Source organism: Chelonoidis abingdonii, chromosome 9 (genome assembly GCF_003597395.2).
Source record: "Chelonoidis abingdonii isolate Lonesome George chromosome 9, CheloAbing_2.0, whole genome shotgun sequence".
Classification (NCBI taxonomy): Eukaryota; Metazoa; Chordata; order Testudines; family Testudinidae; genus Chelonoidis; species Chelonoidis abingdonii.
The window spans coordinates 45,792,841-45,813,691 of record NC_133777.1 but is presented as its reverse complement, the minus strand read 5'-3'; the positions used below and the strand labels follow the sequence as shown (position 1 = coordinate 45,813,691).

The 20,851-nt window shown below is 47.9% G+C and overlaps 1 protein-coding gene across 1 annotated transcript in view; it reads left to right on the top strand.

Moving 5' to 3' along the window:
* Positions 1–20,851, top strand: part of HCN4 (hyperpolarization activated cyclic nucleotide gated potassium channel 4) — a 161,108-nt gene that overhangs the window by 127,566 nt on the left and 12,691 nt on the right. Inside the window, exons 6-7 of the mRNA XM_032789147.2 lie at positions 1,292–1,532; positions 3,889–4,053. Coding sequence (XP_032645038.1) covers positions 1,292–1,532; positions 3,889–4,053 — 406 coding nt within the window. The remainder of the gene's footprint in view (positions 1–1,291; positions 1,533–3,888; positions 4,054–20,851) is intronic.

Genomic DNA, 20,851 nt, shown 5'->3' with positions numbered 1-20,851 from the left:
AGACATACCGAAAAGAGGAGGAAACAAGTCACAAAGGGAAAAGAGCCCATGTGATGGAATATCCCTGTGACTTTGAGTGGTTTTGCTGCTGGAGAGACCCCCAAATTCATGTCTGTTATGCATGGTGCACGGGTGTTGTATTACCAGACTAGCTCTTTGCAGATGAAGGAGCCATGCTAGAACCACAATGATTGTGCACCCAGAGTCATTCACAAGTTCATATCCCAAAGCAACAGCATTTCCTCAGACAGCCTGCCAGCTGCACCAGGTCATTGGTTTATTGTCCAGCACATGGACAGCCCCCTACAATTTAAAGCTCATACTGCCAACGCCCAGGTGGGAGTGGGATATAGGGGAGAGAAGAACCTTTCTCACTAGCACAAGGGAGCCTCGAAAGGGAAATTGCAACAAGAAGGTAGATGACTTGCCTCAATTTCACTTCATCTTGTTTTCTGAGTTTGAATCCTAAGAGGGTGTGATGCACTGAAATATATACAGGACATGTATATTTTATGACAAAGGTACAATCACATTGTATTTTCTTCATCTGAGACACTCAAACCAAAGAAGTCAGGAAAGGTGGAAGAATGGTGTCCCTCGCCTCTGTTTGCCAGAAGCTGGGATTGGGTGACAGGACATGGATCACTTGATGATGATGTGTCTATTCATTACCTTTGGGGCACCTGGCATTGGCCACTGTCAGAGGACAGGATACTGGGCTTGTTGGACCTTTGGTCTGACCCAGTATGGCAGTTCTTATGTTCCTAAGTACAGCCAACCTGGGCCACACTAACTGGTGGGCACCTATCCTGCCCACCTTCTCCCCCAACAAAGCCCCCACTTGCCCATGATATTTCCTTTTCTGAGTGGCTGGGCACATCTGCCCAGTTGTTTAGCATCTTGGAAGCAGGCAAGGACAATGCAGAACAAAGGACTGCCAAGGCAAGTTACAGCATTTTTCCAGGAACGAGCCCTCTAGCTGCTTCATTTGTGCCACCCACAATGTGCATGCCTGCCAAACACTGGCATGTGGGGAAAGTGGCTGTCAGGTCCCCTGTTAGAGAGAGAGAGAAAGCATGCCTTGAATTCAAGCATCCAGGCCCTCCCAGAGTGCTGTCCCAGCAGGCACTGGATTTGTATCCATCCTATGATGGATCTTTTAGGAGAATAGTATCTTTGGTTTTTCTGAAGTCCTGGTTGGAGCTTTGGAGGGGATCTCTGCAGAATATTTCACCCTAACTGAAGTGTTTCTCTCCATGCGTGTCTCTGTCTCTTCCCCCCGACCCTCCAGGAAATCATAAACTTCAACTGCCGGAAGCTGGTGGCATCCATGCCGCTGTTTGCCAATGCTGATCCCAACTTTGTAACGTCCATGCTGACCAAACTGCGGTTTGAGGTGTTCCAGCCGGGGGATTACATCATCCGGGAGGGCACCATTGGCAAGAAAATGTATTTCATCCAGCATGGGGTGGTGAGCGTGCTCACCAAAGGGAACAAGGAGACTAAACTGGCAGATGGCTCCTACTTTGGAGGTGAGAGTCAGTGACCCACCCAACTGTGCTGCTTGGGCAACAAGACCCGTGGCTGTTCCCGGGCAGTCCTCGTCTGGTTCATGTTGGTGCTTGTGATAGACAGGGAGGAGCACCAGACAGAACTGGAGCCTCAGTCACCTTGTCTGTCTGTCTCCACCTGAGGACTCTTGTCCTGCACTTAAATTGTGACCTCTGTGGGTCAGGGACTGTCTTTTTGTTCAGTGTTAGGACGACACATAGCACAGCAGGGTCCTGACCCATGACTGGAGTCCCACGGATACAAGAACAATAAGAAGATCAGCGTCAAGGGGGGGAAAGCTTTGTTAATGTCCTCTGTTAATGGTCATTTCCTCCTTGCTCCTAGTGCATTAAGAGATCTGCCAAACACAGGCCCTTCCTTATAAAGATACCTCTGCCTGATCCATCCTGCTGTCCAGGCACTGTATCATAGTGATGGACAGGGACCAGACTGCATGGTGTTAGGTGCTGTACAAACACAAGACAAAACAACAGTCCCTTGACAGAAAACTCACTATTTAAATCTTACCTAGGTCACCAGGGGAGTGGGGCACAAGGCAACGGTGAGATGAGTGGGACCAGTACAATAAACAGTGGGATGGGATTTCATTGCCTGCCTGCAGGCTGTGGGACTGGTGACTGCAATGTTCTCACTCCTAGGGCTCTGCAAAGCTTTCACCCGGAAACCCCTAACCAAGCAGACCTCACACGGGGGCAACTTTCAGAGCAAACATTAAACCTACTGAGGCCTAGTGGACCTGTAAAGAATGGGCAGAGTGGGCCCCTCCTTCCGTAGCCTGCTCTCCACAACCAAAGGATCCCCCTCAATCTGTAACAGACATTGGGACCCTTCATCCCCAGAGGAACTCCTACCCATCCCCTCAGCAGGCCCCAAATTCACTAAAGAATCCCCTTTGTCCTATGACTGTGACATGTGCATGACTGTGCAAACCCAGGCCGGTGTGATCCATTAGCTGGGCTCCAATCCCGTTGGAGTTTCTGGTTCACATGGATCTGAAATAGCAAAGTGAAACTTGTAGGTTTCATCATGAAACTGCTGAGCTTTTGTAGCTCCTCCCTTTCCAGCCATGAGACTCTTTCTCCCCCTAGCAGGCCCATGGGGTCCCTCACTCTTCTCACATGAGAACCCCCCACAGTGCCCAGCACCCCACATGCAGTGCACATTCCAAATCTTCAGAGGGTGGTTGGCTGACTTGTGAAGGGCTAAAATAGAGGAGAGACTTGCTGACCTTGAGCCCTGTTTGGAATGGGCAATGGGTTCCGAGTAATCTGCACTCACCCCCAGAAATGCCTTTGGCTGGATTCCCTGATTGGGGGCTGGAGGAAGGAAGGATACCAACTGCGGCATCAACAAAGCCTGGCGATCTTCCTGCGCCCGCTATACCCAGTGGCTAGTGGGAACAGAAGAGCACTGCACTGAATCTAGTAGTGCCCTTGCTCTCAGAGGAGCAAGGTAACACTGTCTGGACCCATCTACTTTGCTAGAGGAGAATGGCTTTTCTCCTGGCAGCAGGATCCATTAGAACCATCTCCCAGAGGGGCCAGCTCTTTTTTAAAGCAGATTTTAAAAATTATAGCATCCGTCAGAGTTATTATGCTGCAGTAGTACCTCTTACGCTGGGGCAGATCTAGATGGGGCACCAGGGAAAGGCATTGTCCAATTACTTACATGCGCACACATACATGCACAATGTGCGGTGCAGCCACAAAGCTGAAACCAGCGAAGAGCTTTGTGTATTCTCTGCCGGCCTAAGAATGGCTATGCGAAGTTTAATTACATTAATGTTAGTAATAAAGCGGTTTCACTAGGTGAGCTTATCCTGTCAGTTAATAAGATCGTAGCAGATCCACCAATAACTCATAAGTTTCTTTGCTTACATGCCATCAGCATGGGGGATCGCTGAACCTCCTGACACTGAGGTCACAGGTCAAAACAAAGACCCAACTACAAATCTAGGGAGTTAGCTTCAGCAAGACATGGTGTGACCTTCCACTCCCAGTGAGCCAGGAAAAGTGTGAGAGAGACAGTTCCTCCATTCTGAATGCACAAGTGATACCTGTGATAAGCCACGATTACAGAACTTGGTGGCTAGTTAGATCAGTTGAATCCCCACGGTGCCATATTGTACAGCAGTTGCTGCAATTGAGCTCTCTGGTATTTTGTTCGGTAAATGTTACTGCATAGTGGAACATTTATACTGTTAATGTGGAGGCAGGGATGTCGCTTAGTGACACGAGCTGCTTTTGTTTGGAGGCGGCGACGGTTGTTTCCTCACTCTTCCAGTCTCAGGGTTCTCAGACTGTGTCTTCATTCCAGAAATCTGCCTGTTGACCCGTGGCCGGCGCACAGCAAGTGTGCGAGCTGACACCTACTGCCGCCTTTACTCCCTCTCGGTGGACAACTTCAACGAGGTATTGGAAGAGTATCCCATGATGAGAAGGGCTTTTGAAACGGTGGCACTGGACAGGCTGGATAGAATTGGTGAGTACAGAGTATAAGGCAACACTTCATCACCCACATCCATGGGCTCCCTTCTCTTTTCCGTGGCTGTTTCCAAGTGGGGGAAGCCACACCCTGCTCTGCTGTTTTCCACAGTCCCTTTTACCAATGGATAAATCCTTTCCCACCTCATCACCTTCAGCTCCATTTCCAAGCAGATAACCTCACCCCCCACATACCTCCGTTTCCATTGTCTCCATTTCCAAATCACCTCTGTGGCACACCTCCTGCCAATTGTGCAAGATTTTACAGGAACTCCATATGATGTAGTGTAATATCCACCATGAAATGAGGCTTAAGCCAGATTTTGGTTGGTAGTTGACATCCAAATGCCAGGGATTTCCTACTACTAAGAGAAATGGGCCAAATTCTGACATCCTTACTCTGCTAGCAATCCCATGGATTTCAATAAGTCTTTGTGCGGAATAAGATAGTACTCGGCATAAATCGGCCCAACACCAGCTAGGGTATAATTACATGGACTAGCATTATTCATTTTTACAGCAAAAACTGATCACCAGATGGGATTAGGAAGAGCCATACCCTTGGGTGAGGTTATACTATGGCACAGTGGGGTGTGGACATGCTGGTGCTAGGCCTTGGACTATAGCCACAGAAAACAAGACCAGCAGAGCAGACAAGAGATGTTCTGAGGAGGGCAGGGGACCGGAATGCTTGCTGATCCAAAGAAAGATCCCGCTATTGCAAAGTGATCTGCAGAACATAAAAGTTAAGCCTTATATGCTAATTAGCTCAATTATGAATGTATTTGCTCTGATTAGATGCCTGATTAAACAAAGATATGGGAACATTTACAGAACAGAGCCAAGGTCCAGCATTGGTTTCTGTAGGTGTACTAAGCTGGGAGTATGGCAAAATACTGAACCCCAACAGGCAAAAGGAGCCATAACTAAAGTTGATACACCCCCAAGTTATTGTATAGATTCCCCCAACAGAGCTGACAGCACCATTGTGCTGGGTGCTGGACAGACATGTAGGAGAAGGGAGTGTCTCCTCTGAAAAGTGGCAGAAATAGACAAGACAAAAGGAGAGAGAAAGGAAGGGTTATTCCCTGTGTATTGCTGGGGAGCTGGGCACAGGGAGATTAAGTGATTTCCCCAAGATCAAACAGGTTGTGAAAAAGCTGGAACTGAATCTTCTGGAGCCCCAGTCCAGTGCCGTAACCAGTGGTGGATTAACAAATTTGCTGTCCCTAGGCCCTCAAAAAATTGCCGCCTCCCGCCCGCTCACCTCTGCTCCCCCGCAGCAAGCCTAGGAGGGAGAAGGGGAGTTGTGGCACGCTCAGGGGGTGGCGGAGGTGGAGTGATGGTGAGCTGGGGCAGAGAGCGGTTCCCCGCCCCTGAAGAGTTACTCCCTGTGCCTGCCAGCCCCAGGTCACCTCCACTATCCCCCGAGCGCACCGCTACTCGCTTCTCCCTCCCTCCCAGCGCTTTCGCACGGCAAAGTGGGGACGGAGGGGGGAGAAGGGGAGTTGTGGTGCACTAGGGTGATGGCAGCAGTGGAGTTGAGGTGAGCGGGGGCATGGAGCAGTTCCCGCCCCCCCGGGTTACTCCCCGTGCCTGCGGGCCCCAGCTCACCTCTGCTCCACCTCCTCCAAGTGTGCCACTACTCGCTTCTGCCTCCCTCCCAGCACTTTTGCACGGCAAGCCTGGGAAGGAGGTGGAAAGAGGGAAGCATGGCGCGCCTGGGGGAGGAGGCGGGCCAGGGATTTGGGGAAGGAGAGGAGTTGGGGAGGGGGCGTGAGCAAATTTGCCGCCCCTGCAAATTTGCCACCCTAAGCCTAGGCCTTATTGGCCTAGGTGATAATACGCTGCTGGCCGTAACCCCTACATTGCCCTTTGTTAATTAGACCTCTGTTTAAAAATGTGTGCTTATTTTCACTGATTCCTAGAATCAAAAAGGCTAGTGCAGTTCTGGGCAATGCTCCGGGCAGGCACGGAGGAGCTGGCATGGAGCTCTGGGCCTGGCCATACCAAGAGGCATTCATTCAGTTCTGGGCATCTTGCTCCTAGAACGATACTGCAAATTGGAGGGACTGACTCTGGAGGAAAAAATAAGAGCCTAAATATGTGCAGCTTGGTCAAGCACTGGCTAATTAGGCCCCAGTGTAAGTGGTGGCAGGTTTGTCACTTGGGACACTTGAACAAAGCCCAAGAAAATGTGCTGTAAGAAGCAGTCCTGCCTTGTTCCAAGGGGATAGATTAGATGGGAGCTAGCAGGGCTTTCCTATCTCTAGTTCTGCGGAGTCTCTGAAAAGAGATTCCCTGTGATGGACAATTATGCTGCTGTTCAGCCTTGCAAAAGTAAAATTCCCCTGTGCATGCATGTACATGTGAGCAGGCTGTGCTGTGGTGCCAAGCTCCACACCCATCTGCTACATCTCTGAGTAGGCAATACAACTGCTGAAATCTCTCTCTCAGCAGAGCAGAGGAGAAAGCACGTGTGAACCCAGAGGACATGGTTCCTAGCTGTGTAGACAGCAGGGCCTCCTCTAATAAGGAGCTGTAAATACTAACTGTGATGTCTCCTTCTAGTAGCAGATCCACAGAGAGGATAAGAATCCACTGCTGCTACTAGCTAGCAGAACTGCTTTGTTAGCTGAAGTGGGAGAGGCCTGGGCTGAAGGTCCCAGGTTCCATCCCTGTTGATGAACCATGGTGGAGGGGGTTGTTACATACTTTTGATGAGGAACATACACAACAAGGGAGAAACAGAGTAGCAACAGGAGGAGCTCGATGTAGCCCTGACGTGATGCTCTGGTCCAGGTTCCAGCTGACCTCATGGAACCCACGTTTGCCACCACTCTTCTGTTTTAGGCCCCACCACTAAGAGCCTGTTCCTTGCAGTGTGAATTCCGGCAGGTGGCATGGGACTCTGTGGAACCATGGAGCTGGGTGCAGACCCAGTGAGACCAGAGGCAGGGGCAGCACTGATGGCACCAGTCAGACCAATTTCCAATGACAATGCTTCAATAAAACACCACATAGAGCCAGTTTCCACACCCTGCGAGCATCACCCAGATGGCTGCTAGGGAGGGTGGATCAAATGAGAAACTGCTGAATAGAAGAAATAGTAACAGTGTTTGCAAGTATCAGTCATGCCAGATACTCAGGGGTGAATCCCAGTGTAGGTGGATGTGGGGGTTCCCAAGTCACATGGGAGCATCCCACCCAAACAGTGGCAGGATTCAGGGACTCAGTCATGTGATCTACACATCAGTGATGTCCAGCCATCATAGAATCATAGAAGATAAAGATTGGAAGAGACCTCAGGAGGTCATCTAGTCCAATCCCCTGCTCAAAGCAGGACCAACCCCAGTTAAATCATCCCAGCCAGGGCTTTATCAAGCCAGGCCTTAAAAACCTCTAAGGATGGAGATTCCACAACCCCCCTAGGTACCCAATCCAGTGCTTCACCACCCTGCTAGTGAAATATCCAGCCTAAACCTCCCTCACTGCAACTTGAGACCATTGCTGCTTGTTCTGTCTTCTGCCAGCACTGAGAACAGCCTAGCTCCATCTTTTTTAGAACCCTCCTTCAGGTTATTGAAGGCTGCTATCAAATCCCCCCTCACTCTTCTGTTCTGAAGACTAAATAACCCCAGTTCCCTCAGCCTCTCCTCATAAGTCATGTGCCCCAGCCCCCTAATCATTTTTGTTGCCCCTGAACTTTCTCTAATTTTTCTGCATTCTTTATGTAGTGGGGGGCCCAAAACTGGATGCAGTACTCCAGCTGTCGCCTCACCAGTGCCAAATAGAGGGGAATAATCACTTCCCTCGATCTGCTGGCAGTGCTCCTACTAAGGCAGCTCAATATGCCATTAGCCTTCTTGGCAACAAGGGCACACTGCTGACTCATATCCAGCTTCTTCTCCACTGTAACTCCTAGGTCCTTTTCTGCAGAACTGCTGCCTAGCCACTCACTAGTTTGTATCAGTGCATGTGATTCTTCCATCCTGAGTGCAGAACTCTGAACTTGTCCTTGTTGAACTTCATCAGATTCCTTTTGGCCCAATCCTCTAATTTGTCTAGGTCCCTCTATATCCTATCCCTACCCTCCAGCGTATCTACCACTCCTCCCAGTTTAGAGTTATCTGCAAACTTGCTTAGGGTGCAATCCATGCCATCCTCCAGATCATTAATCTACATTTATAAATTGCATTTTCAGGACAAAGCGATTGCATTACAGTACTTGTATGAGGTGACTTGAAAAATACTATATCTTCTATCATTTTTACAGTGCAAATATTTGTCATCAAAATACGCATTTTGATTTCGGTTACAACACAGAATACAAGATATATATGAAAATGTAGAAAAACATCGAAAATATTTAATAAATTTCAATTGGTAGTCCCTTGTTTAACAGTGCAATTAAAACTGTTTAATCACAATTAATTTTTTTAATTGTGATTAATTTTTTTGAGTTAATCATGTGAGCTAACTGCGATTAATCGACAGTCCTATTAATACTGTTTCTGATCACCTTCCTCTCTTCCAAGTGCTTTAAAATGGATTCCTTGAGGACCTGCTCCATGATTTTTCCAGGGACTGAGTTGAGGCTGACCGATCTGTAGTTCCCCAGATTCTCCTGCTTTCTTTTTTTAAGGATGGGCACTATATTTGCCTTTTTCCAATCGTCCGGGACCTCTCCTGATCACCACGAGTTTTTAAAGATAATGGCCAATGGCTCTGCAATCACATTAGCCAACTCCCTCAGCACCCTCAGATGCAGTGTATCTGGTTCCATGGACTTGTGCTCATCCAGCTTTTCTAAATAGTCCTTATCCTGTTCTTTCACCACTGAGGGCTGCTCACCTCCTCCCCATACTGTGCTGCCCAGTGCAGCAGTCTGGGAGCTGACCTTGTCTGTCAAGGCTAGGAGAGGTGTGCTACTATGCTCCCACTGCTCTCCAGGAGCAGAGAAATCCTTAGAAACGCTTTGAAAGAAAGGCCCTCTTAAAATTGTATTCTGACCCTGATTTTCTTTGCTCTGTTCCTATGTCAGGGGGAAAGAGGAGCATGCAAAGGTGGCTCTAAGCTATTCTCTTGAATTTTGCATCATGCCAGGGGCCTACCTCACCCCCAGAACAACTGAGAGCAGCCCCCAGACTGCTGGGAGTTGTGCGAACCCTCTATGGGCCATTTCACCAGCAGAGAATAGCTGGAGTGCAGTGCGCTCTGGTCAGATCTTTTCTCACTTCCTCCCTCCCTTAATGCATTTCATACCCTGGGGACTGGGAGGGAATCCAGCACAGAGCTGGGGAGAAGCAGAGGCAGACACAGGCAAACTCTGTGTCCCAATGCTGCCAATTGTCACAACTGTAGTGCGACTCCATCTGTTTTTTTTCTTAAAGTCCCAGCCACCAGAGTTGTGATTACATGAGACTGTTTCATTTTTTAAAAAGAGAAGTTTCTAGTTCTCATCATTGCAGAGAAAAGCTGGAAAATGTGACCCTTAATGGTGCAAAAAGCAAACGCCAAGTAAGACCCCCCCCCCCCAAATAACTTTTTAAAATCTTGTGATTTGGGGGGCCTGACTCATGATTTTCAAACACTTGGGGCTGGCAATGCCATAGCAGTCACAACACTCTGAAGCTCTTCTATAGCACGTAGGTGTACACCAGCTGTAGGAAGGTCTCAAGATGACTCACACCCTCTGCCCCCAGATTGTTGAGTCTAGCAATAGCGCGATTTCCGCTAATGAATATACGTGGGTCTTTTAGAGAGCTGCTCCAGTTGTAATACCACCTAGCTCTTATAGAATGTGTTTTTCATCCATCGGTTTCAAAGTACTTTACAAAGGAGGTCAGTATCATTATCCCACTTTTACATATGGGGAAACTAAAGCACAGAGTGAGGAAGTGATTTTCCCAACTTCACCCAGCAACCAATGGTAGAGCTAGAAATAGAACCCAGGAGTCCTGAGTACCGGTCCAATGCTCTGTCTACTAGGACGTATTGCCTCTCTGTACAACTACTTTACTTTGGGTCAGAACAACCATGTGCAGAGCAATCGAAATTTTTAAAAGGCTTTGATTATGCCTGCTACAGTTCTCTGCCCTCTGGCCCCAGCAGAGCAGATGCTATGCTTTCCAGGACAGATCCTCAGCTACTGTAAACTGTAAGGTCCATTGACTTAAAGGGACTTAAGACCATTTACACCAGCTGAAGTTATGTCTCTCCATATTCAAAGAGCAGCTACCTACATTCAGTGAGAATAACCCTGAGTTTAGATTGAGAGCAACAAAGAACAAAAGTCAGGTCCCCAATGGAGAGCTCAGTGTGTGTCATCTCCTTGGTTACAGTCTGCAAAACTCTGCTTGCACAAAATGGCAGCTGCAAATTGAAGACTCCTAGAAATATAAGGATGCAGTACATACCCAAACAACACCCCCCCGGGGGCAGGGCAGTGCTGTTATCCCCATAGTACAGAAGGGAAGCTGGACACAGAGAGACTAAGGGTATGTCTACACTACAAAATTAGGTCGTATTTATAGAAGTAGATTTTTTAGGAAGCAATTTTATGCAGTCGATTGTGTGTCCCCACTAAGCGCATTAAGTCGGTGGAGTGTGTCAACAGTACCGAGGCTAGGGTTGGCTTTCGGAGCGTTGCACTGTGAGTAGCTATCCCACAGTTCCTGCAGTCTCCACCACCCACTGGAATTCTGGGTTAAGCTCCCACTGCCCGATGGGGCAAAAACATTGTCATGAGTGGTTTTGTGTACATGTTGTCAGTCGCCCCTCCCTCCGTGAGAGCAATGTCAGACAATCGTTTCACGCCTTTTTTCCACGCAGACGCCATACCATGGCAAGCATGCAGCCCACTCAGCTCAGCTGCCACTGGTATGTCCTGGATGCTGCTGGCCGCAGATGGTGCAGTAGAGCTGCAAACCATCATCATGCTTTCGCTGCCACTCTGCTCTCCTGCAGATGCCATACCATGGCAAGCATGGAGCCCACTCAGATCACCACGGCAGTTATGAGTACTGTAAACACCTCGCACATTATCCTGCAGTATATGCAGCACTAGAATCTGCAAAAGCAGGCAAGGAGGCGATGGCAGCGCGGTGACGAGAGTGATGAGGACATGGACACAGACTTCTCTCAAAGCGTGGCCCATGGCAATTTGGACATCATGGTGGTAATGGGGCAGGTTCATGCCATGAAATGCCAATTCTGGGCCCGGGAAACAAGCACAGACAGGTGGGACCGCATAGTGTTGCAGGTCTGGGATGATTCCCAGTGGCTGCAAAACTTTTGTATGCATAAGGGCACTTTCATGGAACTTTGTGACTTGCTTTCCCCTGCCCTGAAGCGCCAGAATACCAAGATGAGAGCAGCCCTCACAGTTCACAAGCGAGTGGCGATAGCCCTCTGGAAGCTTGCAATGCCAGACAGCTACCAGTCATTCGGGCATCAATTTGGAGTGGACAAATCTCCTGTGGGGGCTGCTGTGATCCAAGTAGCCAAGGTAACCATTGAGCTGCTGCTATCAAGGGTAGTGACTCTGGGAAATGTGCAAGTCATAGTGGATGGCTTTGCTGCAATAGGATTCCCTAACTGTGGTGGGGCAATAGACGGAATGCATATCGCTATCTTGGGACCGGACCACCAAGGCAGCCAGTACATAAACCGAAATGAGTAGTTTTCAATGTGCTGCAAGCACTGGTGGATCACAAGGGATGTTTCACCAACATGAATGTGGAACGGCTGGGAAAGGTACATGACGCTCGCATCTTCAGGAACTCTGGTCTGTCTGAACAGCTGCAGACAGGGACTTACTTTCCAGACCAGAAAATAACCATTGGGGATGTTGAAATGCCTATAGTTATTCTTAGGGACCCAGCCTACCTCTTAATGCCATGTCTCATGAAGCCATATACAGGCAGCCTGGACAGTAGTCAGGAAACGTTCAACTATAGGCTGAGCAAGTGCAGAATGGTGGTAGAATGTGCATTTGGGCATTTAAAAGTGCGCTGGTGCAGTTTACTGACTCAGTTAGACCTTAGCAAAACCAATATTCCTATCGTTATTACTACTTGCTGTGTGCTCCACAATATCTGTGACAGTAAGGGGGAGACATTTATGGTGAGGTGGGAGGTTGAGGCAAATCATCTGGCCGCTTATTATGCGCAGCCCGACACCAGGGTGGTTAGAAGAGCACAGCAGGGCACGCTGCGCATCAGAGAAGCTTTAAAAACCAGTTTCATGACTGGCCAGGCTATGGTGTGAAAGTTCTGTTTTTCTCCTTGATGAAAACCCACCTCCTTGATTGACTGTACTTCCTTGTAAGCCAAATGCCCTCCTCTCCCCCTTCGATCACCGCTTGCAGAGGCAGTAAAGTCATTGTTATTTCAAATTCATGCATTCTTTATTAGTTAGGCACAGAAATAGGGCGATAACTGCCAAGGTAGCCTGGGAGGGGTGGTGGAGGAGAGAAGCACCAGGTGGGGTGATTAAGGAGGGGAGGAGGGAAGGACAAGGCCACACTGCACTTCAAAACTTATTGAAGGCCAGCCTTCTGTTACTTGGGCAGTCCTCTGGGATGGAGTGGTTGGGTGCTGCCTGTAGCCCCCGGCGTTCTTGGGCGTCTGGGTGAGGAGGCTATGGAACTTGGGGAGGAGGGTTGTCGGTTACACAGGGGCTTCAGCGGCAGTCTCTCCTCCTGCTGCCTTTCCTGAACCTCAGCCATATGCTGGAGCATATCAGTTTGATCCTCCAGTAGCCTCAGCATTGCATCCTGCCTCCTCTCATCATGCTGCCACCACCACTCCTCTTGCTCCAGCCATCTATCCTCTCATGTGTCCCTCCTGTCCTCATGTTCATTTTGTGCTTTCCTGGACTCTGACATTGTCTGCCTCTACACATTCTGCTGGGTTCTTTCAGTGTGGGAGGACTGTATGAGCTCAGAGAACGTTTAATTGCGAGTGAGTTTTTATTGCCTTCTTATCTGTGCTAGCCTCTGGGACGGAGATGATAAGGGGAGCATTGAAACAGAGGGGATAGCTCTGTTTGAACTATGGTTTGAACATTGGCCTGCTAAACCCAGGGTTGTGAGTTCAATCCTTGAGGGGGCCATTTAGAGAACTGGGGTAAAAATCTGGGGATTGGTCTTCTTTCAGCAGGGGGTTGGACTAGATGATCTCCTGAGGTCCCTTCCAACCCTGATATTCTATGATTCAACATTTGCAGCTACAGGAGGGAAAAAAGGGAGAGTTGGATTGACCATTTAAAAGGAGGGGCTGCAGTTTTCAGGTTAACATGCAGCACAAACCCAACTAACCCCCCCACACACACCCAATTCTCTGGTGTGATCACTTCACCCCTCCCCACACCATGTGACTAACAGCAGGGATGACTTCTTTTCAGCTGCAGGCACACAGCCCAGCAGGAACGGCCACCTCTGAATGTCCCCTTAATAAAATTCCCCTATTTCAACCAGGTGACCATGAATGATATCATTCTCCTGAGGATAATATAGAGAGAGAAAGAACGGATGTTGCTTGACTGCATTCCGGTAGCTTTACTGACCACGAATACATCCCAAGTCTTCAGGGCAAATTAATCATTAAACACGCTTACTTTTAAACCATGTATTATATTTACCAAGGTACAAGCACCAGAGGGGCCTTCTCCGCCTTCAAGATCTGGGAGCCCAGGTTGGGAGGATAATGTCTCCAGGGTGATATACAGTTCCTGGCTGTCAGGGAGAACGGTTACTCCACTTGCCTGCTGTGCACTATCTTCAACCTCTTCCTCCCCAAAATCCTCATCCCTGTTGCGTGAGACTCTCTTGCAGGAGTCCGCATACAGGGGTGGGGTAGCTGTAGGGGCACCCCCTAGAATTGCACTCAGCTCATGATAGAAGCCACATGTCTGGGGGTCTGGCCCAGAGCGGCTGTTTGCCTCTTTGGTTTTTTGGTAGGCTTGCCTGAGCTCCTTAAATTTCATGCGGCACTGCTGCGGGTCCCTGTTACAGCCTCTGTCCTTCATGCCCTTGGAGATTTTTTCAAATATTTTGGGACGGAGTTCCGATAGCACAGATTCATCTCCCCATACATCGATCAGATCCAGTACCTCCCGTTCAGTCCATGCTGGAGCTCTTTTGCGATTCTGGGACTCCATGGTCACCTCTGCTGATGAGCTCTGCATGGTCACCTGTGCTGATCAGCTCGAACTACTGGCCAAACAGGAAATGAAATTCAAAAGTTCGCAGGGCTTTTCCTGTCTACCTGGCCAGTGCATCTGAGTTGAGAGTGCTGTCCAGAGCGGTCACAATGGAGCACTCTGGGATAGCTCCCGGAGGCCAATACCATCGAATTGCATCCACACTACCCCCAAATTCGAACAGGCGATGTCAATTTCAGCATTAATCCCCTTGTTGGGGAGAAGTACAGAAATCGATTTTAAGAGCCCTTTAAGTCAACAAAAATGGCTTCGTTGTGTGGACGGGTGCAGGGTTAAATCGATCTAATGCTGCTAAATTTGACCTAAACTCGTAGTGTAGACCAGGGTAAGTGCCTTGCCCAAGGTCGCCCAGGAAACTTGTGGTGGAGCACGGACTAGAACCCAGGTTTCCAGCTAGCACTTAAACCACTGGAAAATCTTTCTTCTTTGTAATCCATTCCCTGTCAAAACCAAAACAGAAAACCCACCCACAGTGCCTGCTGCTCCATTAATAATATTTTGTACATTATTGTATACAGTATCTTTCATCTGAGAATTTCAGAGTATTTTACAGTTGTCAGGTAAGTATCGTGTCTCCATTTTACAGTTGGGGAAACTGTGGTAGAAGGAGGTGACTTGACCTGCTCAGGATCATACAGCAAGTCAGTGACAGTGCAGGACAGGTGATCTGACTCCTAATCCTCTGCTCTAAGCACTAAACAATGCTGCCTCTCTGTGGCATCCTAATGCTGAAGGCAAGTGGATGTCTGGCCCTCGGATGTCTGGGCAGGGCCAGCCCACAACATTTTGGCACCTGAGGCGGGGAGCTCAAATGATGTCCCCATACCCCCTTGCTTGGGCCAAAACTTTGAAAGGTCTCAATTCTGCCTTCTTCCTGTTCTACTCCTCTCATGGTACTGCTCTGCTACCTACCCCAATAAAGAACTAACAGCTTAAAATGCCATGTTCAAAAATTTTAAGTAACACTTAACTTTCAAACTCCTGAAGAGCAAATGTAACTTCCCTTGTCTGCATAGTAAACACTAGCATTTTTATTTGTTTGAATAATCAAAGTGGTGCTTTCCGTGCCTTCTTGGTTGCAAAGATTTGAACTGCTTCCTGCTGAAGGTCCACAGTCTGGGCCAGCTCATGCTCTGTTGAGATAATTGCAAGGCCGACCAGCCTCTCCTGTGTCATTGTGGAGAGTAGATGTGTTTTTAACAACTTCAGCTTGCAGAAGTTGCATTCTCCACTGGCAACTGTTACAGGAAGTGTTAGAAGTATGCGCAGAGCAACAAAAGCATTGGGAAAGAGGGTGGTCATCTTATTTGTGAGCATATATTCCAGAACAGCCTTTGGAGTTGATCCTGCTGAAATGAATGAGACCTGCATGGGACAAAAAAAGCTCAAGGGTTTAACTCTTGGATCCGTGTCTGCACTCCTCTGTTCTTTCCTCTCATTTTGGCACCATTATCATAGCCCTGACTTCTCATGTCAGCTTTTGTAATTCCCGTATCTTCCAGCTTTTTAAGAAGCAAGTTTGTCATACCAGCTCCAGTAGTATCATCAATGTCAATAAATGCTAAAAAATGCTCTGACATCATCATTGCAGGGACATTTTCACTAAGTTCTATTGTTGATACAAAATGCACCATTAAAGTCATTTGTTCCCTATGGTTGATGTCAGGTGTGCAGTCTAGAATAACAGAGTAATAGCTTGCTGACTTCAGATCTGCTACAATCTTCTATTTGACTTTTGTTGCCAGTAACTGTATCATCTCATTTTGAATTGTTTTTCCAAGGTAGTGGTATGTGTACATTTCTTGGGTGGTAACTCTCTTCTTAGGTGCTCCTGGAGTAAAGCGTCAAACTCAGCCATCAGCTCCACAATTTTAAGGATGTTTCCATTGTCTTACACATACAGCTGATCTGAAGTGCCACGCAGTGCTAGGTTTTGGGTAGCAAGCATTCTCACAATGGCAATGAGCCTTTTCAGAACATTTTACCAGTAAAGACACTCTGTTACAATCTTCTCTTGATGCTGATCATCTATGGTGGCCTTTAACCTTAGCCTCATCTCCAGCTCTTTCCACCTATGGAATGCTCTCTGGTGATTTGCTGCCTTCTCATGGCATGCCAGATTTTTCCAGTCCTTTGTTCCTGTAGAACCTAATGTGGCTGGAACATTAGACTGGAAGAGTTTGCAACAAAGACAGTATGCAGCATTCTGGGTTTTTGAGTACATAAGCCATGGCCTTTCCACTTTGTCACCATTGAGTATTTCATGCTAGTAACGTGTTGGATGGAAACTTCTATTTTCATTGTCTTTGGGGAACATGAAGTTTAGTTTATCACTTGCTGTGCCCATGCAGTACAAGGAAGTCCCTAAGGCTACTGCTCAAGTGGTCCACAGTCCTGGATCATATTAGACTTAGCAGCAGCCATTTTCTTGCATCTCCCCACACTCTGATCTACACTTTCTTTAGGAATGTGCATGGTTACATCCATTTGAGATGGAGATATGGATCTGCAGTAGCTGCCAGGTCCTGCACTCTGACTAACTGGAAGACCAGGCATCTCCTCACCACTCACATCCTCATTGGGGCCAAGAAGGCTCACAGCGAACATTTGTGTCTATGTTTCTAGGAGAGCTCCCTGCTGCTTAGACAGAGAAGCTTCCTTTGTTTCTTTCTTTTTTCTGAATGCTGCCCCAGAGGGCGTTTTCTTCTTTCACTCATGACTCCTGTTCTGTGCAACCTATAGTGGTTCTCAACACTCAATTGAAGGGGACAAATAAGCAGGCTGGAGGGCCTGAGTGAGGGAAGATATCAGCATCTTAAGGGCCTAACTGGCTCCTACTACTTCGGTTGACTGCCTGTTCTCCTCAAGTGGGTTCAAGGAAGCTTCCTGAGAAGCTGGTGTTAATCAGTCCAGGCTCCTGGGGGTGCTAGAGAGGTACATAAGAGTCTCCTCCTCCTCCTCTCTCCCTGCAGCTCCTGCTGCTTTCTGTTATTCCCTCTCACCTTTTCTCCTGCCTGCCTGTTGTGTGTCTTGTGCCCTCCTTCCTCCAGCACAGCACTCCACCATCTCTGTGCATCTAGAGCAGAGAGAATACATAGCACCAGCAGCAGACACAATTTTCTACACTCTGGGTCCTAGTGGTGCCCTTCCTGCTCTCCTCAGTCTGGCACCTGAGGCGATCACCTCAGTTTGCCTCATGGTAAGGCCAGCCCTGAGGCTGGAGGGGAGAAATATTCATCATGTGATTTATTTAAATATGATTAATGAACTTCCTCAAATAAATTATTCAACAAGTACAATTTGACCAATTCTGATTTTAGCCAATGTGTTAGTCTTCTTTTCCTATGCAAGGAAAATGACAGACTCACATCAAGAGACAACTAACAAGATTTTGGACAAGAAAAGAAATTGATTTGAGGGCCTGCTCTAGACACGGGGTTTGTGCTGATGTAATTATAGGTATGTTACACCAGAGCTGAAGGTGTCATTTGCAGCATCAGCATACAGACCCACATGGCTCTGATCAAGCTAGTATGCTAACACTAGCAGTGTAGCCCCATGGTCTGAGCAGCGCAAAGTGCTAGTGCAGGTAACATGCTGACAGTGTAGGGGCCATATCCAGGGCTTCTTTGCTCCACCAGCCATCACCAGCTGCAATATTGGCCCATTAGAGCCACTGGCAGCCAGCTAAGTTAGAACAGGAGAGCAGCCCAGTGCACAATAGCCCAGGATCAGAGGATTGCAAAGGCCACTTTCACTCTTGAGCTGTGTTGTAAACTCCTTGCTCTAGCCAAGGATCTGACCTGGTGTGTTTACTGTTCAGTCTTCATAATAAAGACACAGAATGTACCTGAGCCTCCCAGGAGCTACGTAGCTATGCAGAAGCCATCAGAATAAAGTGAGAATGTTGAAAATGAATGTAGATTCAAAAAGCAATTCACTGACCCAAATTCTTAAACTACAGCCACTGGCCTCCGACTGAACTGGAAGGAGAGAGCTAGAATGAACATAGCATTGCAACCAATCTCTCCAGGGTCTGTGCAGAATTTTAAAAAGCAGAAAGCTCATTTTGATGATTTGATAGAACTACCGTTGAGAGCTGATTCTTTTCATTAAACCACATGGCCCTTTTCCCTGGGATCCTTTGTGTGTTATCTACAGTCAGGTGAAGTGTGTGACTTTTCAATTCTTTATTAAGAGAGAACTGTCTATTAGTTAAGCTCCAGAATTTCAGAAGCATCACTAAACTTCAGAGCTCTTATGACTGCATTGGGCACGTCCTCTAGGTTCTAAATAGCATTTTCATTTTCAGACCATCACTGTGTTGATGAGAAAATGTTTTTTGTGGAACTCATAGTATTTACTACAATTATTTATTATTTGTATTGTGGGGTTCTCACAACAGAATGCAGCCACCAACTCTTGCTGGTGGCTGCTCTGACAATTTTTCTTAAAATACTTAATTAACTTTAGGAAAAACAAATAAATATGCACATCTACATGTCCAAATCATTGTAATCTATGTATGGGTTTTTTTTCTCAGACTCAATAATAAAAAAAGTTTACAGTTGTCTCTATTCTTTATTGGACCTAAAGAGAATAGAAACACAAATAAGGTGCTGCAGCAAAGTACCTGCTTCTCCTCTGCTGGCTCAGTCCCTTGTTGCCTTGGAGCCACAGGCTTGGGCAAAGCAAAAGTCCTTCCTGGTTGCGCAGGGTCTGGCTGATCCTTTTTTAGTCAGTCCCTTGCTTTGTTTTTCTCTCCTTCTGGGGAGAGTGCAATCTTCCTTGCAGGAAGAGTTTGAGAGTGCTGCTGCACCTACTCGCTGGCAGCTACTCTACTTCTCTCACTCTGCCCCCTGCTTCCCTGCCAGGGAGGGTTTAAAAAAGTCCCCAGCAATTGGGGCCAGCTGAAGCTAATTAGTTCCTTGGTAACCCTTGTTCCAGCTGAACCTTATTTCTCCATGGCTGTCTCCTCTCAATGAATAGGGAGAGGCCTTTTAACCCCTCAGTGACTAATTACTACCCCTCTCCTGGTAGCTAATTGTCCTGAGTTTGCCAGATATCCTGCCCCCCCACTCAACACTACGGGGTTGGGCAGCTTGGGTCGGAAAGCAGTGCACCCTCAACAGGCCATCCACATTGCCATGTTGGGTTCCAGACCTATGTCGTACTGTGAAGTGGAAGGGTTGAAGCGACAGAAACCATCTTGTGACTCTCACATTTCTGTCCTTGTTTTGGTGCATCCATTGCAAAGGGGCATGGTCCGTCACCAGGGTAAACCTCCGTCCAAGTAGATAGTAGTGGAGGCTTTCTATGGCCCATTTTACTGCCAGGCATTCCTTCTCCACTATGGCGTATTTCCGTTCCCTAGGTAGGAGCTTACTACTGAGGAAGAGGGGTCTTCATCTCCAACCATTTGTGAAATCACCGCCCCCAGCCCTACTTCAGAGGCGTCCATTTGCAGGATAAACTCCTTCCCCCAGTCTAGGGTGACTAGTACGGGGTCTGTGCAGAGGGCCGTCCTCAGATCTGCAAAAGCGGCTTCGGACGCAGCAGACCATTTTACTATGTCTGGGCCCTGAGCTCTGGTCAGGTCCCTTAACGGGCATGCCCTGGTGGCGAAGTGGGGAATGAACCGTCTATAGTACCCAACTAGTCCCAGGAATGCTCTGACCTGTTTATTCCAGAGTGGTCGGGGCCACTTCTGTATAGCTTCTAACTTGTTGAGCTGGGGCTTCACCATGCCCCTCCCCACTATATACCCAAGGTACTTGGCCTCAGCTAAACCGATCAAACATTTGGAGGGATTTGCAGTCAGTTCTCCCTTTCTCATGGTGTCTAGGACTGCTTCTACCTTCTCTAGGTGTGTCTTCCAGTCAGGGCTATATACAATGACGTCATCAAGATAGGCAGCCACATACTTCCCATGGGATCGTAAAAGTTTGTCCATTAGCCGTTGGAAGGTAGCGGGGGCCCCATGCAACCCAAAGGGGAGAACAGTGTACTGATATAGTCCTTCTGGAGTTGCAAAGGCCGTCTTCTTCTTGTCGACCTTAGCCAGGGGGATCTGTCGATAGCCCTTAGTAAGATCAAGGGTAGACATAAATCGCGCCTTTCCCAGTCTGTCAGTCAGCTCATCTATCCTGGGTATAGGGTATGCGTCAAATTGGGACACCTTGTTCAGCTTGCGGAAGTCATTGCAGAGCCTCATACTGCTGTCTGGCTTAGGCACTAAAACCACGGGACTGGACCATTGACTATGAGATTCTTCAATGACTCCTAAGGCCAGCATCTTCCTGACCTCTTTCCTAATCTCCTCTCTCTTGGCCTCCGGGATCTAGTATGGCTTGACGTTCACTTTCACTCCAGGCTCTGTGAAGATGTGATGGTGAACCTCAGTAGTCATGCCTGGCTTTTCAGAGAACACATCTTGGTTGCGTTTGATCAGGCTGATCACTTCTGATTGTTGTTCTGGAGTCAGCTCTGGGGATATTCTCACCAGGTTGGGCTGATTGCCTTTAGGGGATGGTGCCCCCAGTGCAACTACCGGAGCTTCTCTATCCTGC